We start from the raw sequence: 23894 nt of genomic DNA on the forward strand, positions 1-23894 counted from the left end.
TTTTTGACTTTGCAACCACATTTTTGCCCATTTTGCAACTTTTGATCTCAAAAACTATGGTAAAAGGTGCAGAGGAAAACTAAATATAATTTTATTTTACAGATATTTAGTTATTGTTTTCAACAAATATATGTCTTTTACAAATGAGTTGCAGGTAAAAAATCTAGTAGGCAGTAAGGTATAATTATGAGAAGAATCATTCATAGTTATGAAGACTATGTGGAGATCTAATTACACTGCGGTACAAGGTAGGAATGTGAGACATGCTGGTTTTCACATGGCGTAGTTGCTCTTGCTTAGTATCAATCTAGACTGTGTTATAGGAAAAGCTGGTTATAACAGACTATCAGAGGAGGAACTGGTTATAACAGACTATCAGAGGAAGAGCTGGTTATAACGGACTATCAGGGGAAGAGCTGGTTATAACAGACACTTGCAGAGAAGTTTCACTGGGTAAGAGTATATTTGATTTAGACAAAAAGCAGAAGAGTTATGCAAATTACCAGAAAAAACATCAAAAATAAAAGGCATAACATTATATGAATAATACTTTAAAATTTGTGCAAATAAATATATGCTCTATAGAATAGTTTCAGTGCAGACGTCGGTATCAGCCTGAATTAGCATGAAGAGTCACAAAGAGGAGTTGCCTGATCTTTAACAAAAGCTTAGATAATTTAGTTGGCAAGCGTGTGAGGCTATTAATAGTACATCCTCATGATGAAAGGAACAGTGCCTAGTAACAAAAATTGACTCATAAACCGAGTTGAATTGCAGCAAGTTGTGTTTGAGCTAGGTATCAGCAGAGTAAAGACAAGTCTTTAAAATCGTATCATAAAGTCTACCGCCTCTCAAAATATACATCACGAATCCTCCTTTCATGCTTGTCAACAGCATCCCTGTTGTAGTGGGGGATGAGAGGCAGCCTCCTGGCTGAATGCCCAATATTTGGCAAGTAGATATCATCGGTGTGCCGAGTAGAGAGAACCATGCTGTAAAGCGTTGTAGATCATGTTAGATAAGCACATGAAAAATTACAAAAACAATTGATAACAAGTAGAATACAGGCACCTCAAAGTATAAAAAATAATTACATGTTCATTGAAACATCACATCAGAGTACAACATAAAGCAGAAACACGCAGATTAGTGTAGAACCAGACCAAGCATGCCCTGACACAGGTATGACATCTATGCCCTGACACAGACATGGTAAATATGAAAGTTAGTAAAACTTACCGATGTGCTGATACACAGAATGAAAGTTTAGAGTGAACAGGACAACCAGACGCAGTGCACAGACAGCAAGCAGCACACAAATGATTGAGCTGTCAAGATAAAGCAAGTGTCCTTTTTGTTTCATAGTCAGTCATGGCTTCAACAAGCAATTTTATTTAGCGGAGTAACTTGTTGTCTCTCTTGTTGGCTCACATTTCCAAGAATAGTTGAGTGAAGATCTCAAAGTAAGGTTTATGGCAAAACATGCATAGTTGTTTTCAGTCACTAAGCATTGGTATATGTTAGAACAATGTTAGTGGTGACCTCAGGTGTGTGGCATATACATCAGCAACGTACAAAAATCGGTAATATATATATATATTTCTTTATAGTATTCTATGACTGTATTCTGCATTGAAAGATAGAAAAGCCGGTTTTAAACATAGGCAAGAGTGAAACAAACCCAAAGCGGAGTGTGTAAACACGCAAAGGTAAGATTTAGTACAGTTTTGGTTAGACCACTTCAAGTTGCAAAATGTGATACAGTTATCCGATATTTAGCAAGTGATGTAAGTAACACAGTACGCTATATTAGCACAAATTGTTAGTTGTTTATTGCGTATATGAGTAAAACAATAAACAACATGAGTAAACAAGTGCCATAGTACAGACAATATCTAACATACGCTCTTTGCCATTCTGCTTGCATCATTGTCATGCTGTAAGACCTCTCGGTGTTTTGTACTTACAAAGGAACATGGTCTTTAAACTGGTCCTCTGCTCTTGTTGGCACCATGAAGGTTTTTGAGCGCTCTATTGTACCACTTTTGTCATTGTAGTGCTCCCTGTGCTTTTGGCAGCCCTACAAATAGACGTGAAACATCGTATAACTATTTTACAAGTGCTTAACTTACAGAGGGTCACAGCTGTCTGTAAGTCACAGGTGGTCACAGCTGTCTGTAACTCAAAGGTAGTCACAGCTATCTGTAACTTACAGGTGGTCACAGCTATCTGTAACTCACAGGTGGTCACAGCTATCTATAACTCACAGGTGGTCAAAGCTATCTGTAACTCGCAGGTGGTCACAGCTATCTGTAACTCGCAGGTGGTCACAGCTATCTGTAACTCACAGGTGGTCAAATCTGTCTGTAACTCACAGGTGGTCACAGCTATCTGTAACTCACAAGTAGTCACAGCTATCTGTAACTCACAGGTGGTCAAAGCTGTCTGTAACTCACAGGTGGTCACAGCTATCTGTAACTCACAGGTGGTCACAGCTGTCTGTAACTGACTAGCATACTTTTGACATTGCTACCATTAATTGTACAGAACAAATTAAAACCACCTTTTTTGATCTGACATAAAATATTAAAAAATGCTATTAAAAAATAATCTTTGGTGTTGTATTGCAATGACACAAGTTCACTAGAGAATATTTTCCTGAACTGCTTGTTAAATATGTTCAATAGTGAAGATAATTTTTTGGTTGCCATCATACAACATAAATCGGCAATACTTACCATGTTGAAACTAGTTAACTCTCTAGTACGATCGTAGTGTTGGTTAATAAGTTGATATTGAGGCTGGGCTAGGAACCTGTCCCTCGTTCTTGAACGATTGCTGATTACCAATGAAGGGTCATGAGAATAGTTTGTTGGAAAGTCTCCTTCAAAAAATATTTACATGCAATACATGTTTAAAAGCTTTTATCTAACACTTCAATCATACTGGCGCATTGGCAAACCATTTTATCTTATAGTGAGGATATATGCAGCTTCTACTTGAATGTACTAATTCATGCCAAAGGTAACACTCAGACTGTAGTCTATGTCAAAAATAATCATAATAACATTATGTTTAATAAATAATAATAATAACATCATATTTAACAACCTCCTTTTGATAATGGATAACTTGACTTATTTAAGCAAGCACTCCTGTAATCTTGAAAATATTTTCTAGTTTCATGACCGTAGGTCTCTCCATAATCATATTTGAGAGATGGTACATGTCCTCGGTAACTGAAAGAGAAAGGATATAAAAAATGTTAATGCTCATTAAAAAGCTAATTGTCTAGCTTGAAAGAACAATCTAAAGCAGTGCAACCATAAAACCTACAACTTACAAACAAGATAAATACAGTAGTTTATTCATCACAAACTTAAACTTCTGCTTAACTAGAATGGTTCGCCGTCACTGAAGATCAAACGAACAATTTATAAAATTTAGTGCTGTATATAAAAATGTGCCATAAGTTCATTTAAGAACATCACTCTGACCGTATCTAGTGCACGCCTTCAGCATTGCTACAGACCTATTACTGACAACATTGGCAATTACTGAAAATGCTTGAAAAGAAAAATAGACAAATAGCCTTACCCAGGCATAAGAGCAGGTGGTACATAAGCTGAGTTATGTGTGGTGATCAGAGTGCCAGCCGATCTAGATGCCATCTTGTTAAAACCTGTCGCTCAACAGACACCTTACTTCGATTGACACATACAACGAAGAACTCACTTGCCAGTAAGCATGATTAGTGGTTGCTATGTGATGGCGATAGATACGGAAACGGAGGCCCCAACAAAGATTGCACTATTTTATACAAATTGACGTTTTTCTAACTGCAGTTATATTTTTAAAATGCTTTTAATAAATTTTAAAATGCATTTAGCACGAAACTCAACTGCTACTAAAATTTGTCTCAAAACTTATGGTGCGAACGAATACATAATCTACGTCCTTTGCCTCAAGAGTATACAACTCTTAAAAATAATTAAATCTACGTATGTTTGTATCAGATTATTTTGTCTGTTTATGGTGCGCAATTGAATGTTTATATTGACGTTTGTTTAGGATGTGTTGGTGTATGTTCGAGCTTGTAGCTTATGTCTACCCAATACAATCACTACAACGCAAATAAAAACATGATTACAACACAAAACCAAAAACTAACTAACTACAAGTAATTAATTAATACAGTAAAAGTACCAATGCATCAACAATGCAGTATTGGACGGGTATTGGACATACACATATATTACCTGTATGACTCCCCATATGACCGTGGCATGCCAATTTAATCTATGTAAAATTGCTTTTGTGTTTATTTCAAAATTAGCAATATATTAAGTTTCTATTATTGTTGAAAGACAAAAATATTGGGTATTTACTATCTACATGTATATGGAAAATGTAGATGATAAAGAATGTACACCAAAGAGATTGCAGTTTATATATTAGATAGCAAAAATGACTAACACTAGTTTCTACTTGATGTCCTCTTTGTATTCACATCCACAACTTGTACATTTTTAAGAGGCATCAGCAAACATTTGGGCTGCGCAGCTAATGATTATTCTGTGTCCAACATTCTTTGTGGTTCTCAGCTTTAGCCAATTACTATTACATGCATTGCGTCATCATATTACTGCTTTGTGTCCATTTCTGCTTTTTCATGTGTGAGTTTTCACTGGGCTATGAGTCAATATACATGTTTTGGAGAGCAGTTGTCATTAATGGTCAGCACAGAGACCATTGTTTTGTGTAATATAATCATAATGAACATCTTTACCTTTGTATGCATACAAATAAGATAAGACTGGGAGTGATGGTCTATTAGTTGCAAATATCAAAATCATATGTACCACTATGTGAGCAGTACACGAAACCAAAAGCAAAGTGAACAGTTACAGTGAATGTACATTTAAGAAATGACTGTATAGGAAACAAATGCTGTGCACTAGCACCCCATGTACGGGAACTACGCAACAGCAAAGTAATCGAGCACTTGATCTATGCAAAGGTTTGTATGAAAATAACTGCAAAAATATTTCAATCCCACAAAATATAATTGATAAATATCCATACATGATTAAAAAATCTAATCTAGAGTCAAAGGAATAAAATATTCTGAACACAGCTGACTGTCAACTCCCTTTAAGAATGAGAGATTCAGATAACACGATAGTTTTAAATTGGTCAGTCAATGTAAAGGATAATAGAACAAACAAATTTTTACTAGGGACAAACATCTCACAACATCTAGATTCAAAAATAATTAAAGCAAATAAAACAAATTAAAGATAATATTCATTTATTTAAAATATTTACAAGCACTGACAAGGAAAAATTTTTCAATAAACAGTTCACAGTCGAGCACTGCAATGTGACCAGCCCGGCCGATCACAGAATTGGTGTTGGTTGGCAGTGTGTAGAAGGCATCATACCTAACGAGTGTGATATCTGGTTGCTCAACGAGGGGCTGCAGTAGGTTGTTCACCATATCAACATAACAGCGACCTACAAGGACATTATTGTGATTGCATCGGGCCTGAATAGAAAGGTGTACAAAATGAAGGTTTGAAAATTGTCCCCACGAAAGTATGTCCCTTTTCAGTCAGCTACCTCGACTGAATTCTAAGTATGTATGTAGTAATTGCTTCCCCTTTTTGGGTCACGCAGAGGCATGGACACATGTGTGGCTATGTCTCTGTGTGACTAGGTACTTGTATTGCATCCAAGATTCGGACACAATAAGGATTCGTTGTATCGATGAGTCTAAAATAGCAAAACTATTGTTGAGGAAAAATTGATAAGCTGAAACAAGCAGTGCATGCAGCCTCTTATCATACTCAAGGGTAAAAAGTGTTACAGCTCATACTAAAGCTGCGTTCACACCAGCTGATTTGCAGAGTTTTTGTGGCCGACGTCTGAATGATTTCATGAGAGTTATCGGCCAGATTTTTACCTTCACACCGGGTCAAGTTTAGACCGAGAGAGGGCGATTTTGCCATTTTTTATCTGCAGAATGAGATGACTTAGGCTGATCTATTTTAATGAGTCAAGATTTACATTTTGTTGACTGTTTTCTATGAAGTTTCTCATGGACGTTTTTAGCAAGTTTACCAACTATTTTGCAATGCCATGTTCAGCACTACTGATGGATAACCATAAAGAGGACGATCTTTTGCTAACATCATCCACTTCAAATATTATAGCAGCGGCATAATAATTGAAGCGTCTGCTTCAATTATTATGCCGCTGCTATAATTGAGAGTGAGCAATAATTTTGTTGATAGCACCCGGAATGCTATCAACAAGATTATCACTCACCTGTGAAACTATGACAAAAAATGTGAACAAATATAAAAACAGTTATGGCAAATGACTTCACTTTGAATGACAATGTGTGATTGGCTGTAAAAGTGATTTCATTGGCTACTCAAATTAAAAATCGGTCTAGAATCGTCCACCGATCAGGCGCAGCCCGATAAAATTGATCTCCGGACAAAATCGATCTCGGGCTCATTTACTCTTTTCACAGGAGGCGATTCTTGGCCAGTGGACCAAATCATCCAAACAATCAGCATGAAATCAGCTGTTGTGAATGTAGCTTAAAGGCTAGGGAGCCATTCCAGTTCTACATTTACAGAGAAAAATGCCTATTTATTCATTTGTAAAGAAGGTTTGTCTTAGATAAACTCTCTTGCTGAATTAGTTTAAACTTCAGCCGCATCCACAGAAACAGCCTGATAATGGATGGCTGTTGGCAGCCTGATGACAGTAGAGGCTTTGGGCAAAACTGCAATTATACCAGTCAGGTTTTGAGTGCTGAGCTGGCAGAGGTGACAACTTCCCTCTCAAACATCCAGTTTTGTCAACGCAGATTCAAGTAAGAATCATGGCAAAGTGGTGCACCAGCTCTATGTGAACATGAATAGTTTCACGAGCTACTTGTTGGACAAGCTAGTTTGAGCAGTCTCTTGCTAATAATCTCATGCTAATAATAGCCTCAGTACTTATATAATCACAGAGCGGAGAGTCAACTAGAGAGAACTAACTATGCTAGTCCCTATAATGCTGCGTAGGCCAACTGAAAAACCGACCTGCATGAGATGAATCTTTAGCAGCATTTCTGCATATCTCTATTCTCGTTGAGTGGTATGGCACATATTTGTCTTGCATCGAACTGACAAGCAGCACGTTTTTGAAGTATTCGAGACCTGTCCATATATAAACAACATTGTTACATAACTACTCTCCTAATGAGTTGGGATGTAAGCGATCTAACCTTAAAGGTTGACTTGCAACAAAATTCACATTACCGTTATTTGATATGAAAAGATTCACCATGTCTTACTCTGTTGTGTTGTAGGTGTCAAATACGTGGAAATGTGATTACCAGCTCTTAAAAGCTCAAAAACGAAAAGCCACCGTAGATTGGAATCTCTTTATTTATCTGACGTAGTCATTCCAGTTTGGTTATCATCTTGTCACGTATGCTCTCACGTGAATTGAAAGGCCAATAAAAAGCTTAATGTAAAACTTATCATAGCACTAGTTTATGACAAACACTTCGGGTTTTACCGAAGACCCCGTATCAAATATAGATGCTCGCTACTTTACAATTTTCTTTCCGCATTATTCAATCGTCAAGTTGTAATCTGATCACGTGACCCAATACTTCGCAAATAATTTTTGCAGCTCTTTTCGAATATCACAGGTAAGCAACAGGCTCGTCATGATTATCAGACAATGATATATACTCCTTCAATGTAAGGTTAAAAAGTTTAACGATTTTTTACGGTAAGTCATAAGATATCAGTGCTAAAAGTGACAGCATTACAATGACGATAAAACAGACACGTAAAAACAATAGACATGGTTTTATTGAATGCGTGAAGTATATTTGTGAAAATATTTCGACAAATGAGGTTGCATGAAAGTGTAAACAGAAACCATCCTGTAACAACTACGTCCCATTTGAGCCGTTTTGGAAAGCGAATCCAAACTACGGCTGTCTCGTGTGGCTGCGATTAACTGTTCGTTTTTGAGCTTTTAAGAGCTTGTAACCACATTGCCACATATTTGACACCTACAACACAACAGAGTAAGACATGGTGAATCTTTTGATACCAAATAACTGTAATGTGAATTTTGTTGCAAGTCAACCTTTAACAGATCGACTAAAATATAATATTTTCTGTTATGCAGAAATAATTCAATCCAAATTGCTAAGCCTAGTAGTATGCGCCAAATAAATCTGTCCAACTTGAAGTGACAAGCCGTACAAAACATTAATTCTAATTAAAAAACATAGTAAAAAAGAGATATTTTCATCAACTATTAAAATCCAAATAAATGTAAATATTAACAGTGACATCCTTAAACCGTGAATAGAAATGTAATAAATGTGAAATACTTCTCTATTTATAACATTACTATAAACTCATAAACCACTCCCAGCCTTCAGCATTTAAACGAGATCATCACAACGGCTAAAATTAAAAGCAATAAAGGTTTTGAGCTGTTCAATGACATTTAGTAGCTGAAACACATTCCTTTCAATAAGTTGCAGCCAAAAGGCATTATATTTCTATATTTATATAAATCTCAGTGTTCGTCGTTTGTTGGTCTGTTGTTCGTGTGTCCAATTATAGCGATTAAGTTTTAGGAATGAAAAATCTGCTTAGCACTGGAATTGACTACGCATTCAACAGGCATTACTATGGAATAATTATGCACATCCTTAAGGGGTGGTCACACGAGCGCCGAACCGAACTAAATGACGCAAAACGACGTCGCTTTCAGCTCTAAAAAGTTCGGCCGAGGACATTTCTGGCCGAAACGAACCATTTCGGTCCTGCTCGAAAGTTCGTCCCGAACCCTTGCTCTTATTGGCTGGTTAAAATTCTAGAATTTTAGCGAGCACGGGTCACATTTCTACTTACGTTCGCGTGAGTAATGTTAAAAAAGAAATGGGACGATACTTTTATTTCGTTAAATAAACCACATGAAGCAATTTACGACAAGGTTCACCGGGACTTATGATTGTGTTGCATAAATGTAAGATGTTGCACTTAAGTTTTGCATAAATGTAAGAGAATTGTGATTTTCTTTCGTGTAGAATATAAGTAATGTGTCATATTCATCCTGATGAAGTATCGTTGACTGATTTATTTATGTAAAACCACAGTACTATCATAAAGACTGTTTTTGTTTATGTACTCAGCATAGAAAAACATTCATATGTTAATAAAAAAATATAATTATGTTGATGGGAAGGGTTGGCAAAATCTTTGTATCGAGTGATTTATTTCGAGCAGCTGAACGATCTTCTGATAAATCTGCTGTGTAATTATAATCTATAATTGTTCTTCAAAGTTTTTTGTTTACAATAGAAATATTTAACTCAAATACATAAAAACTACTAATGAAACCGTGTCCTGTCTCTATACGTATGGTATCTAAGAAGGGAAGTTACTTCGGTGGCCGTGTGACATGTGCCACGAACCGAACCAGCCTCCGAACCGAACCTACGTCGGTTCGGTGCTCGCGTGAGCACGCCTTTATGCACCTGCTAATTTTTGGGATTAGTTAAGGCGTGGTCACACGAGCACCGAACCGACGTAGGATCGGTTCGGAGGCTGGTTCAGCTCGTGGCACACGTCACACGGCCACCGAAGTAACTTCGCTTCCTAGATACCATACGTATAGAGACAGGACACGGCTTCATTAGTAGTTTTTATGTATTTGAGTTAAATATTTCTATTGTAAACAAAAAAACTTTGAGGAGCAATTATAAATTATAATTACACAGCAAATTTATCAGAAGATCGTTCAGCTGCTCAAAATAAATCACTCGATACAAAGATTTTGCCAACCCTTCCCATCAACATAATTATATTTTTTTTATTAACATATGAATGTTTTTTTTATGCTGAGTACATAGCAAACAAAAACAATCTTTATAATAGTACTGTGGTTTTACATAAATAAATCAGTCAACGATACTTCATAAGGACGAATATGACACATTACTTATATTCTACACGAAAGAAAATCACAACCATTCTCTTACATATATGCAAAACTTAAGTGCAACATCTTACATTTATGCAACACAATCACAAGTCCGGGTGAACCTTGTCGTAAATTGCTTCATGTTGTTTATTTAACGAAATAAAAGTATCGTCCCATTTCTCTTTCAACTTTACTCACTTACACGTAAGGAGAAATGTGACGCGTGCTCGCTAGAATTTTAACCAGCCAATAAGAGCAAGGGTTCGGCACGAAATTTCGAGCAGGACCAAAAAGGTTCGTTTCGGCCAGAAATGTCTTCAGCCGAACTTTTTACAACTGAAAGCGACGTCGTTTTGCGTCATTTAGTTCGGTTCGGCGCTCGTGTGACCACCCCTTTAGAATAGCACACTTCATCTAGCATGCTTCATGATCATGATTGCGTGAGAGATCATGACGCAATCTTTTTTCCTAACGCTGGCTTCAGAAGGATGGACACGGCTCTTATTACTAGCCTAAGTTACTCAAATTTATTGGGTAAAGAAACTTGGCCAATTAAGAATAAACTTCCTATGCAAACAAATTTTATTACCTGTGCAATGCCAGGCATTCATCTAGTATAATTATATTCAACAAAAATAAATTCAAACATTTAAGTTTTCCTGTGAGCAGGTATGTTGTGGCAATCATTCAGTAAACATGTACATATGTTTATATATCTATACAATTAGTTGGTTTCTAGTACAAACCATAAATAGATTATTTTATTCTAGATGGTGTCAATTTACTACGATGACGTGATGGTCAATGCTGCCTGCATAGCAGATTATCTTAACCGTATCTTTGTAAGAATGTACAGCGATGATACACCTTGAAAGGATGTACAGCAACAATACACTGTGTAAAGATGTGCAGCTATGATACACTTTGCAAGGATGTACAGTCATGATACACCTTGCCAGGGTGTACAGCCATGATAAACCTTGCAAGAATGTACAGTCATGATACAACTTGCAAGGATGTACAGCCATGATACACCTTGGAAGAATGTACATTCATGATACACCTTGGAAGGATGTACAATCATGATACAACTTGGAAGGATGTACAATCATAATACATCTTGCAAGGATGTACGGCCATGAAATGCCTGCTGTTATATTTACAAACAGCCAAACACAATTGATGTAATTCTGGAATGACGCCTAACAACGCCTGCAATATTCTTATAAATATTAGCCTGTAATCCTGGAATGATGCCTAACAATGCCTGCACTATTCTTATAAATATTAGCCTGTACTCCTGAAATGATGCCTAACAACGCCTGCACTATTCTTATAAATATTAGCCTGTAATCCTGAAATGATGCCTAACAACGCCTGCACTATTCTTATAAATATTAGCCTGTAATCCTGAAATGATGCCTAACAACGCCTGCACTATTCTTATAGATATTAGCCTGTAATCCTGGAATGATGCCTAACAACGCCTGCACTATTCTTATAAATATTAGCCTGTAATGATGCCTAACACTGTTCTTATAAATATTAGCGTGACATAATCTCAAAGCCTCACCTGGCTGTTCACTAAGTTTATATATGAAGGTTGATTTAGGGTCGGTGTGGTCTTTCAGGGCCAATTGAATAAGAGACCCTGACTTTTTCCATTTCTGCATGACCCACATGGCCATGTTAACAAGGCCACTGTCTGAATACATAGTGCCAAGGTGCGGACCACTTAGCGACAGGTACGTGTAGAGTTTTGGTTTGATTTGTTTGATTAGTCGAGGGATAGTTAAAGCGGCCCTAACTATGATGTTGCCAAGAGAATGGGCTATGAAGCTAATCTTTTCTGGCTCCAAACCATATAAGTCCAAATGGTTCAGCACCTCATCTGCTAAATTTTCCGACATTATCTGGAAATCTTGAAAGGTGTCCTACAAATCACAGACAACTTATGCATTGGCAAGTTACCAGATTCCCAATTAGTTGATATTGAGTCATAGTAATACTGTACAGGAAACGGTCATTGAGAACTACAGTAGGCGGTCCTATAACGGTGTATATCTCTTATAACATAAATTCCACTTACCATAAACAATTTATGTGAAATTTTTGCTTTGTAATACGATAAAAATTACATATAGCGTAGTGTCAAGGTATTATACTAGTACTATACTATTATATATATATAAGTACTGAGGTAGTCTAGTTCACTGTGAGAGATCATCAGGTCTGTCAATAAAACACAGATAACAAGTAGCCGCACAATTATTCATAAATACTTAAAGACGATCTAATGGTGCAGGCGTTAGAATGTCGATATACCAAGCTGAAAGTCGCGAGCTGTAATCTCGTCGAAAGCTATCTTTTATCGTGACCTTTGACATCAACACAGCCCTCTGTTTTACTTTATTTTAAACATATTAAATATTTTATAACATTTTTCCTTTGCAGCACAGACCTTGCTTTCTATAAAAAATTAAAAAAACTGATGTAAATTGACATTGAAGTTGCGCTCCCCTCAACTCATCGTAAAATTACCATAGTCATGGACCCTAAACCAAGTGAAAATGTTAAAAATACTACATTACAAAATACTACAGTTACTGTACAGTCTTTAAATTAAACAAGTTAGGCCTAGTTTTTTCGTTTGTAAGAGCCAAAGGGGTGAGTTTGGGAAGATCTTAAAATAGATTAGGCAAGTTGCTTGTATTTTGAAATACTATAACGTAAACAGACCTGGAGCAGATTATTTATGTTGTAGGAGCGTCTAATGTACTGCACACGAAACAGAGGCATATACGATGCCAGCAAACAAGGCAGTCATATAAACTGCTGCATACGCAACAGAGTCATATAAAACCATTGCATACGAGATGGTGTCACATAAGTGTCATCGAAGGTGTCATTTGAATGTGATGAAGCAATACAAACAAACCTGTTGTGCATTACACAGACGCAAATGTTCACTGAAACATGCAAAAAAAATCCAAGTCAGCACTGCTCACCTCATTTATGGAAGACATCATGAAGTCAAACTTCTCATCAGGTAGAGATAACTCCAAATACTGCCTAACTAGTCTGAGATCTTGGCTGTTCCCTTAAAAAATTGAAAATAACCACTTATCTAAGGAGTAATTTGATACTGGTGACATAAAATAGCCACAAATAATTTGCTGCACTATTGACCATCAGACACAAGAATCCTTGAGGTTAATTTAAAAGTTAGTAGGTGAGACACTGACTTCAGAGCAGCACAAGACAAACAATCTACACCGCTTCAGCACTGTAGATTTGCAGCGCTTCAGACCAGATATAATATACAATTGTACAGTCTAACCTTGATACTTTAGACCAGATACAATATACAGTCTAACCTTGATACTTGAGACCAGATACAATATACAGTCTAACCTTGATACTTGAGACCAGATACAATATACAGTCTAACCTTGATACTTGAGACCAGATACAATATACAGTCTAACCTTGATACTTGAGACCAGGTACAATATGCAGTCTAACCGTGATACTTTAGACCAGATACAATATACAGTCTAACCTTGATACTTCAGATCAGATACAATATACAGTCTAACCTTGATACTTCAGACCAGATACAATATACAGTCTAACCTTGATACTTCAGACCAGATACAATATACAGTCTAACCTTGATACTTCAGACCAGATACAATATACAGTCTAACCTTGACACTTGAGACCTGATACAATATACAGTCTAACCTTGATACTTCAGACCAGATACAATATACAGTCTAACCTTGATACTTCAGACCAGATACAATATACAGTCTAACCTTGATACTTGAGACCTGATGCAATATACAGTCTAACCTTGATACTTGAGACCAGATACAATATACAGTCTAACCTTGATACTTGAGACCAGATACAATATACAGTCTAACCTTGACACTTGAGACCTGATACAATATACAGTCTAACCTTGATACTTCAGACCAGATACAATATACAGTCTAACCTTGATACTTCAGACCAGATACAATATACAGTCTAACCTTGATACTTGAGACCTGATACAATATACAGTCTAACCTTGATACTTGAGACCTGATACAATATACAGTCTAACCTTGATACTTGAGACCAGATACAATATACAGTCTAACCTTGATACTTGAGACCTGATGCAATATACAGTCTAACCTTGATACTTGAGACCAGATACAATATATAGTCTAATCTTGATACTTTAGACCAGATACAATATACAGTCTAACCTTGATACTTCAGACCAGATACAATATACAGTCTAACCTTGACACTTGACACCAGATACAATATATAGTCTAACCTTGATACTTTAGACCAGATACAATATACAGTCTAACCTTGATACTTGAGACCAGATGCAATATACAGTCTAACCTTGATACTTGAGACCAGATACAATATACAGTCTAACCTTGATACTTGAGACCAGATACAATATACAGTCTAACCTTGATACTTTAGACCAGATACAATATACAGTCTAACCTTGATACTTGAGACCAGATGCAATATACAGTCTAACCTTGATACTTGAGACCAGATACAATATACAGTCTAACCTTGATACTTGAGACCAGATACAATATACAGTCTAACCTTGATACTTGAGACCAGGTACAATATGCAGTCTAACCGTGATACTTGAGACCAGATACAATATATAGTCTAATCTTGATACTTTAGACCAGATACAATATACAGTCTAACCTTGATACTTCAGACCAGATACAATATACAGTTTAACCTTGATACTTCAGACCAGATACAATATACAGTCTAACCTTGATACTTGAGACCAGATACAATATACAGTCTAACCTTGATACTTGAGACCAGATACAATATACAGTCTAACCTTGATACTTGAGACCAGGTACAATATGCAGTCTAACCGTGATACTTGAGACCAGATACAATATACAGTCTAACCTTGATACTTCAGACCAGATACAATATACAGTCTAACCTTGATACTTCAGACCAGATACAATATACAGTCTAACCTTGACACTTGAGACCTGATACAATATACAGTCTAACCTTGATACTTCAGACCAGATACAATATACAGTCTAACCTTGATACTTCAGACCAGATACAATATACAGTCTAACCTTGATACTTGAGACCTGATACAATATACAGTCTAACCTTGATACTTGAGACCTGATACAATATACAGTCTAACCTTGATACTTGAGACCAGATACAATATACAGTCTAACCTTGACACTTGAGACCTGATACAATATACAGTCTAACCTTGATACTTCAGACCAGATACAATATACAGTCTAACCTTGATACTTCAGACCAGATACAATATACAGTCTAACCTTGATACTTGAGACCTGATACAATATACAGTCTAACCTTGATACTTGAGACCTGATGCAATATACAGTCTAACCTTGATACTTGAGACCAGATACAATATATAGTCTAATCTTGATACTTTAGACCAGATACAATATACAGTCTAACCTTGATACTTGAGACCAGATACAATATACAGTCTAACCTTGACACTTGACACCAGATACAATATATAGTCTAACCTTGATACTTTAGACCAGATACAATATACAGTCTAACCTTGACACTTGACACCAGATACAATATATAGTCTAACCTTGATACTTCAGACCAGATACAATATACAGTCTAACCTTGATACTTGAGACCAGATGCAATATACAGTCTAACCTTGATACTTCAGACCAGATACAATATACAGTCTAACCTTGATACTTGAGACCAGATACAATATACAGTCTAACCTTGACACTTGACACTAGATACAATATACAGTCTAACCTTGATACTTGAGACCTGATACAATATACAGTCTAACCTTGATACTTGAGACCAGATACAATATACAGTCTAACCTTGACACTTGAGACCTGATACAATATACAGTCTAACCTTGATACTTCAGACCAGATACAATATACAGTCTAACCTTGATACTTCAGACCAGATACAATATACAGTCTAACCTTGATACTTGAGACCTGATACAATATACAGTCTAACCTTGATACTTGAGACCTGATGCAATATACAGTCTAACCTTGATACTTGAGACCAGATACAATATATAGTCTAATCTTGATACTTTAGACCAGATACAATATACAGTCTAACCTTGATACTTGAGACCAGATACAATATACAGTCTAACCTTGACACTTGACACCAGATACAATATATAGTCTAACCTTGATACTTTAGACCAGATACAATATACAGTCTAACCTTGACACTTGACACCAGATACAATATATAGTCTAACCTTGATACTTCAGACCAGATACAATATACAGTCTAACCTTGATACTTGAGACCAGATGCAATATACAGTCTAACCTTGATACTTCAGACCAGATACAATATACAGTCTAACCTTGATACTTGAGACCAGATACAATATACAGTCTAACCTTGACACTTGACACTAGATACAATATACAGTCTAACCTTGATACTTTAGACCAGATACAATATACAGTCTAACCTTGATACTTGAGACCAGATGCAATATACAGTCTAACCTTGATACTTCAGACCAGATACAATATACAGTCTAACCTTGATACTTCAGACCAGATACAATATACAGTCTAACCTTGATACTTCAGACCAGATACAATATGCAGTCTAACCGTGATACTTGAGACCAGATACAAAATACAGTCTAACCTTGATACTTGAGACCAGATACAATATACAGTCTAACCTTGATACTTCAGACCAGATACAATATATAGTCTAACCTTGATACTTGAGACCTGATACAATATACAGTCTAACCTTGATACTTGAGACCAGATACAATATACAGTCCAATTGGCTAACTCACCATCTAATCCGTGCACACATATAACTAAATGCTTCTTTTTCTTTGATTTGCTTGATGGCCAAAAGTATGGAAGATCTGAGGCGATGCTGGCAAAGTCACTAAAAATAAAGGATATCCAGTGGTTAGATAGATACATCAAATAATGGATGGCAGTGATAAACTGTTTTAGTTCATTATCAGAAACTTTTCTTCTCATAATGCATCCTTTGATCCTCATCCTTTGACGCATCCTTATAATGCGTCTTTTGTCATCTTAGGGCGGTGTCACAAGTAATTGTTGGAAAAAGCATAGTGTATAACGGTGAGTGCCAAAGACCTATAGACCTATAGAGGTGCCAAATGATACACCCAAATTTAAAGTTGGATTCTTAACCCTACAAAAGTGGTTTGTCAGGCAGATTTACCTGCAAAATTGGTATGTGATACAGCTCTACCTGTAGAGATAAAACATCAAATACATCCACCTACCTGTAGAGGCGAAACACCAAATACATCCACCTACCCGTAAAGACGGAACATCATATACATCCACTTACCTGTAGAGGTGAAACAATATACATCCACTTACCTGTAGAGGTGAAACATAATATACATCCACTTACCTGTAGAGTTGGAACATCAAATACATCCACTTACCTGTTGAGGTGAAACATCAAATACATCCACTTACCTGTAGAGGTGAAACATCATATACATCCACTTACCTGTAGAGGTGAAACATAATATACATCCACTTACCTGTAGAGGTGAAACATCATATACATCCACTTACCTATAGAGGTAGAACATCAAACACATCCACCTACTTGTAAAGGTGGAGCATCATATACATCCACCTACCTATAGAGGTGGCCTTGGTAAGCCAATTTTGTCTTGAGGTTTTCTTTACGAGTGAGGAAGCCTATGACATTGTCTGTAACTGGCTCAACCAACAGTTGATTGACGCCTGAGAACTTTGGCTCGGACTTGCTGTTTACCATCTTGGTATCATGCACGGCCAGATGATTGCCTGACATATAAAGCGTGTGCTTTAGTATTCGTCAACTAAACTCCTCATGACTTATAAGTAGAAACAGCATTTGATATAATAAAATTATGATGAGCAAAACAAAATCAAGTTTAGAGTTTTTCATTACAAAGGCATAGCGCAGCGGGCAGTTTGGGGTTCATTACAAAGGCATAGCGCAGCGGGCAGTTCAGTCAATTAAAAACTAATTTCTGAAATAAAACTACTTACACACTTTAGCAAAGAAGACTAAAAAATTAATGTAGGGTTTTATTTGAAAAATTATGTAATAGATTTTTTAAATTAACTATACAGATAGCAGTCTGTGGTCAAACTGCAGAAAGATCAAGTGACATTTGCGACTGCATCGCAGAATCTGTTTATATAAGTACATACATGAATGCATCCAAATTGATACAAATCGATCTAATTCTGCTGTTTTACACTGAAAAGCCCAACATAACATATTACCTTGTAAAATGGGCCTATAAGCTAGAGGGAAGGTACAACAACACAGCATATGACATAAAAAAAACACACATAAGAAGCGTGAATAACAATTATACATTATGATTACTCGGCGAGACATGTTCACAAGTTTGTATTAAGAGGAGATACGACTCAGCCTACCAGAGGAATGGCTTGTTTGATCAGTCTGAGTTGCAGCCAATTTTTTCTTCTTGCTGCTGCGGCGAAGGAAGGAGGGCGACCCCGCCCTGCTTATACCGTTGCTCATTTTGAAAGACTTTTCTGACTTGGGAGACTTGTTGGAAACTTTGCCTGAGCTCAATGAATTTGATGAGCCTGAAAGGTTCATCTCACATTGTAGCTACATGTAGTAGCGAGTCAAATGCAATATGTGAGCCTCCAGGAGACTTTAACAACGTGTATAGAATTTAGAAATGAGGTACAATTCAAAATACACAGAGGGTAAGAAAGAAAGTAAGGAAGAAGGTAAGGAAGAATTACCCATGGAGCTATCTGATAGACTGCTCTGGTCATCAGCCGGCAAAGAGAAATTATCAGAGGTCGCATTGTCACTATCTAACGAGTCGGCACCCAACTTTTCCTTTCTCTTGCGTCGCTCATGAGCAGGCATGAGAAGAGACTTGCGACGCTTCAGACCAGAGGTCTGCAAAGAATGCAATACAAGTGATGAAAAAACTGGACCAAGGTAAAATCTGGAAAAAGGTAAGATAGCGAATAGTTATGTAAATAAAACTAGCCTTGATGAAGCAATGCAGCAGCTAGCCATCAGTGATGTGCACAGGAAGACCGAGAAAGACAAGTTTCAAGTTCTATATTATGCAATCAACCTACCGTGCTTCCCTTAAGGTATCAAACCAACATGAGAGAAGCTGTAGGCTAGCCTACCAGCAGCAATTGTATTGCTAGACACTAGCAGTGATATTTACAGAGTTTTTCTAGCTACCACGATCGAAAGTCTCGGATTACGGAATGAAATGTAAACTTATACAAGATGACGTGAGTTTTTAAAAGAAGTGAAAAACTAAAAGTAAGTCACCTACTCGCTCATTAGACGGTGAAAGGCTACCAATCTCATAAGGCTCCACAGAGGCGATGTCCAGGGTAATTCTCTTGAAACCGAGCAGCTCCGGACTGTGTGAAGGCTTTTCTTTCTCTTCTCTTTTTATCACGTCCTCTTCCATCATAGAGTAGCTACAGGTACAGTCAGCCACTGAGCTCATTAGTTATATATACAATACAGCCAGGCAATGAGCTCATTGGTTACAAGTACATCCTGCCAAGGAGCTCATTAGTTACAAAAACATCTAGCCAATGAGGTCATTAGTTATGAGTACAGTACAGCCAGCCAATGAGCTCATTAGTTACAAGTACAATACAGAAAGCCAATGAATTTATTAGTTACAAGTACATCTTGCCAATGAGCTCATTAGTCACAAGTACATCCAGCCAATGAGCTCATTAGTTACAAGTACATCCAGCCAATGAACTTGTTAGTTACAAGTACATTTAGATAATAAATAAACTAGTATGAATAGGTTATTGCTGTAACTGACTGAAATGCCAGTTACAGCAATAGAAACAGCCGGTCACTAAAGTGAGGCTAAGAGGATAACAGCGAGTTGACTCACGCCTTGTTGGGCCGGTTGAGCATGGATGGCATTGAGTTCTTGATCATCTGATTGTTCTTATTTGCCCCTGATCGCTGCTTCAGACCGAGAGAGTCAGCAGCCTGGCCTTCATCTTCTAGAGAAGTAGCATCCCACGCAGTCTCGCTGCCGGCATCTGTTTCCTTACTTGTCAGCACAATTGCGTCTGCTACAGATACAGCATGAAGCACACCGAGTACACTTCCTATCTTTATATAATGAGTCAATATGCTATAAGAATAGATAGATACATGTTGGAGCTGGCACCAGCCCACTCCGCTACATATTATAACGGCTACAGAATTAATATATGACAGAGTATTGAAAGTTAACACGTCTAGTTACTAACTCAGTTTCCGAGTATCCAGCTCACAATATATCTTTTAAGAAATTTTACAGCATGAACCAACAAGCAGCCAAGCTGCACATTACTACTGAACAACGATTGAGCATCAGACAACAACCTCTACACTCAAAAAGATATGCACATCATTAAGAAGATGCTAATGCTCAGGCGTAAATAATCTTCAAGTAGGTGTGGAGTGATTTTGGGAGCAAAAGAAACTAGCTAAAGGAACAGCTGAAGGAAAAAGAACGCACCAGTTGATTCATCTTTGTAGACATCCTCAAATATTATTGGACTGTTGGTGTGATTGCCATCTACCTCTAAACAGAGAAGGGCCAGTGATGGCGGGTACAGGAAATATGAAGAGCTCCTCACTACGGATGCTAAATCATGATGTCCATTCACGCTAGAAACAAGGCAGAAAGGAAGGTGAGCAAAGAGACAAGATTAAGCGGAAAGAAGTTAATGTTTAGATACAAAACATGATAGTATATTTATTAGAGTATATTTATGGAGAAGATTAATTCTTGGGTTACAAATTTAGCTCGCGATCATATTAAAAATTTAAGTGAAGTAAAACAAAATTTCTAGAGTTCAAGCCATCACCCTCACTCATCCTCACAGGATTATCTTACCTCGGTTCAAGGCATCACCCTCACTCATCCTCACAGGGTTATCTTACCTCGGTTCAAAGCATCGCAAGGCACTCTTCTTAGACCATTCTTGAGTGAAAAATGCTTCTGAAAATCGTTTTACCTAAAAAGCAACTCAGCCTTTATGAACTAGAGACGGTACACAATTATATGAACTAGAGACAGTATACAGTTATATGAACTAGAGACAGAATACAATTATATGAACTAGAGACAGTAAACAGTTATATGAACTAGAGACAGTATACAGTTATATGAACTAGAGACAGAATACAATTATATGAACTAGAGACAGTAAACAGTTATATGAACTAGAGACAGTATACAGTTATATGAACTAGAGACAGTAAACAGTTATATGAACTAGAGACAGTAAACAGTTATATGAACTAGAGACAGAATACAATTATATGAACTAGAGACAGTAAACAGTTACATGAACTAGTGACAGAATACATTTATATGAACTAGTGACAGTATACAGTTATATGAACTAGAGACAGTACACAGTTATATGAACTAGTGACGGTATACAATTATATGAACTAGAGACAGTAAACAGTTATATGAACTAGAGACAGTATACAGTTATATGAACTAGTGACAGTATACAATTATATGCACTAGAGACAGTAAACAGTTATATGAACTAGAGACAGTAAACAGTTATATGAACTAGAGACAGTATAGAGTTATATGAACTAGTGACAGAATACAATTATATGAACTAGAGACAGTATACAGTTATATGAACTAGAGACAGAATACAATTATATGAACTAGAGACAGTAAACAGTTATATGAACTAGTGACAGAATACATTTATATGAACTAGTGACAGTAAACAGTTATATGAACTAGAGACAGTATACAGTTATATGAGCCACAGGTGTCCTTTAGTGGGATATTGCCGAAGCCGAGCCGTAGGCTACACACACACAAAAAAACAACAAAGATCCACGTAGTTATGAGCAAAAGCAAAATTATCCATCCAAATATCTCACCAATAAGATGAGCAGCACACACAAAAACTAAACCAATCGACAGGACTACCCATCACGTCAAAATATTCCAAGTTTCAAGTCATGTCTTAGAAAACTCACCTTATAGTTTCTCAAAACTTGTCTCTAATCCCTAATAATTCAACACTGTCCGATTGCTGTTTTCTAAATGGTCGCTGCTAGCCTAGAGCCCTGCTTCAACACCTCAGTAACTATCGGGGCATCGCTGAGTGCTCCCGAACTTTTCTCCGATAGTTACTGAAGTGTTGAAGCAGGACGCTAGGCTAGGCAAGCAGCAACCATTTCGAAAACAGCAATCGGACAGTCAAATTAATAGGGACTTAGAGACAAAATTTGAAAAAACATAAGATGAGTTGTACAAGACACGACTTGAAACTTGGAATATTTTGACATGATGGGTGGTCCTGTCGATTGGTTTAGTTTTTGTGTGTGCTGCTAATCAGATTGGTGAGATATTTGGATGGATACTTTTGTTTTTGCTCATAACTACGTGGACCTTTGTTGTTTTTTGTGTGTGTAGCCTACGGCTCGGCCTCGGCTATATCCCGCTAAAGGAAACCTGTGATATGAACTGGATACAGCATACCGTTACACAAACTAAACAAAATGTACACCTGTATGAACTAAAACTTAATTAACTAGGTGAAAAAAAACACGCTGCAAAATGTATAAAAGCTGGATTGTTTACCCGAGATTGATGATACTCCTTTGCAAGGACCTTGATGACCTTGACATTATAGGAACAGATCTCAGTGAATGTTTGCCAAAGAACTACGTTGAAGGCGCAGACATGAGCTATCTTGCTAGTGGCTACCAGCAGACACTCTTCCTCCGTTGTCAGGGCCTGAAAGTGCAAGTCAATGATATTCTCCTCGGATGGCATCACTGCAATCATTTCTTTCAGGCAAATAGCAGAATTAAAGGTGCCTAATAACGGCCTATATATGCTTTACTTTTGTCATTAGCTGTGTCTAAAGTTTTAAGAAGTAAACAGTTTCATCTCAAACTATGTTATGGCACTTTACTGAAGCACCTGCAGAGGTTGTCAACAACTGCTACTAGTCCACTGCCAATAATCAAGGCAATGACCCCATATGATCAGCCATAAGGTCTTTAGGACAGCATTTGCAGCTAGCATAGGGTGTTAATGAAGAGCATTTTCATTAGATTGCAGGGCTTACCTCTTGCTCTCGACAGAGCGTGTCAAGCAAAGCGTGACAGTCTTTGTAATCAGGCTCTTTGATTGGTCGTCGAGTGTGCTCAGTTCTTTTGGCAATTTTCTTTATCTCTGTTTGCAGACTTTCATGAGCGGAAAGCAGGAGTCGACAAATCTGTTTGAACATGAAGTTGGCTGAGCGCAGACGAGGGTTCTTTATATGAACAAATGCCTGCAAAACAATAACTTCAGTCCTCAGTAAAATAAGACAGACATCGCAACTATATAGACGTAATTGTTGCGAGGTCTTTAGTTATCAGCAAATTAAAAGACGATAACAGTTCATTTTGTATGCTTACTCACATGCACTGGCACAGGAGCGGTGAAGAGTGCAGCATCAAGGGTGGACATGTGACCACCCCGCAATGGCCAAGAGGCAGCTGGATTTTTGGGACTGAAAAATAGGTAATAACAGTTTAGAGCTAAGGTAACAGAGAATCCTCCAAAGGCACCAGCAATTTTTTTTTGATTAAATTTATGGATAAATACTCTAGTGGAGTCAACGGTGTGACTGGCTGCAGGAACCATTATCATAGACTCAAGATACAAGGAGGGCAATTCCAACTAGCTAGCGAATGCAGCTGTATACGGA

The 23894-nt window shown here is 37.2% G+C and overlaps 2 protein-coding genes across 3 annotated transcripts in view; both read right to left on the bottom strand.

The window, feature by feature from the left end:
- Positions 1-455: 455 nt before the first annotated feature.
- Positions 456-3731, bottom strand: LOC137405133 (ciliary microtubule inner protein 2C-like). Its single transcript, XM_068091359.1, has 5 exons — positions 3598-3731; positions 3112-3239; positions 2739-2884; positions 1968-2080; positions 456-992 (listed from the first exon to the last, which is right to left on the bottom strand). The coding sequence occupies exons 1-5, from the start codon at positions 3669-3671 to the stop codon at positions 842-844; spliced, it is 612 nt and encodes a 203-aa protein (XP_067947460.1). The 5' UTR covers positions 3672-3731; the 3' UTR covers positions 456-841.
- A 1080-nt stretch (positions 3732-4811) lies between these two features.
- The window catches only part of LOC137396160 (protein FAM135A-like), a 29196-nt gene continuing 10113 nt past the window's right edge, over positions 4812-23894 (bottom strand). For both annotated transcript variants that reach the window (XM_068082320.1, XM_068082316.1), the window contains exons 8-22: positions 23606-23696; positions 23268-23474; positions 22775-22930; positions 21094-21167; positions 20666-20817; positions 20048-20234; positions 19460-19610; positions 18900-19062; positions 18561-18734; positions 17765-17933; positions 16925-17022; positions 13029-13120; positions 11594-11954; positions 7104-7220; positions 4812-5517 (exon numbers count right to left, since the gene is read on the bottom strand). In XM_068082320.1, coding sequence (XP_067938421.1) covers positions 5312-5517; positions 7104-7220; positions 11594-11954; positions 13029-13120; positions 16925-17022; positions 17765-17933; positions 18561-18734; positions 18900-19062; positions 19460-19610; positions 20048-20234; positions 20666-20817; positions 21094-21167; positions 22775-22930; positions 23268-23474; positions 23606-23696 — 2398 coding nt within the window. In that variant the 3' untranslated portion in view covers positions 4812-5311. The remainder of the gene's footprint in view (positions 5518-7103; positions 7221-11593; positions 11955-13028; positions 13121-16924; positions 17023-17764; positions 17934-18560; positions 18735-18899; positions 19063-19459; positions 19611-20047; positions 20235-20665; positions 20818-21093; positions 21168-22774; positions 22931-23267; positions 23475-23605; positions 23697-23894) is intronic.

Source organism: Watersipora subatra, chromosome 1, assembly GCF_963576615.1.
Source record: "Watersipora subatra chromosome 1, tzWatSuba1.1, whole genome shotgun sequence".
Taxonomy (NCBI): domain Eukaryota; kingdom Metazoa; phylum Bryozoa; class Gymnolaemata; order Cheilostomatida; family Watersiporidae; genus Watersipora; species Watersipora subatra.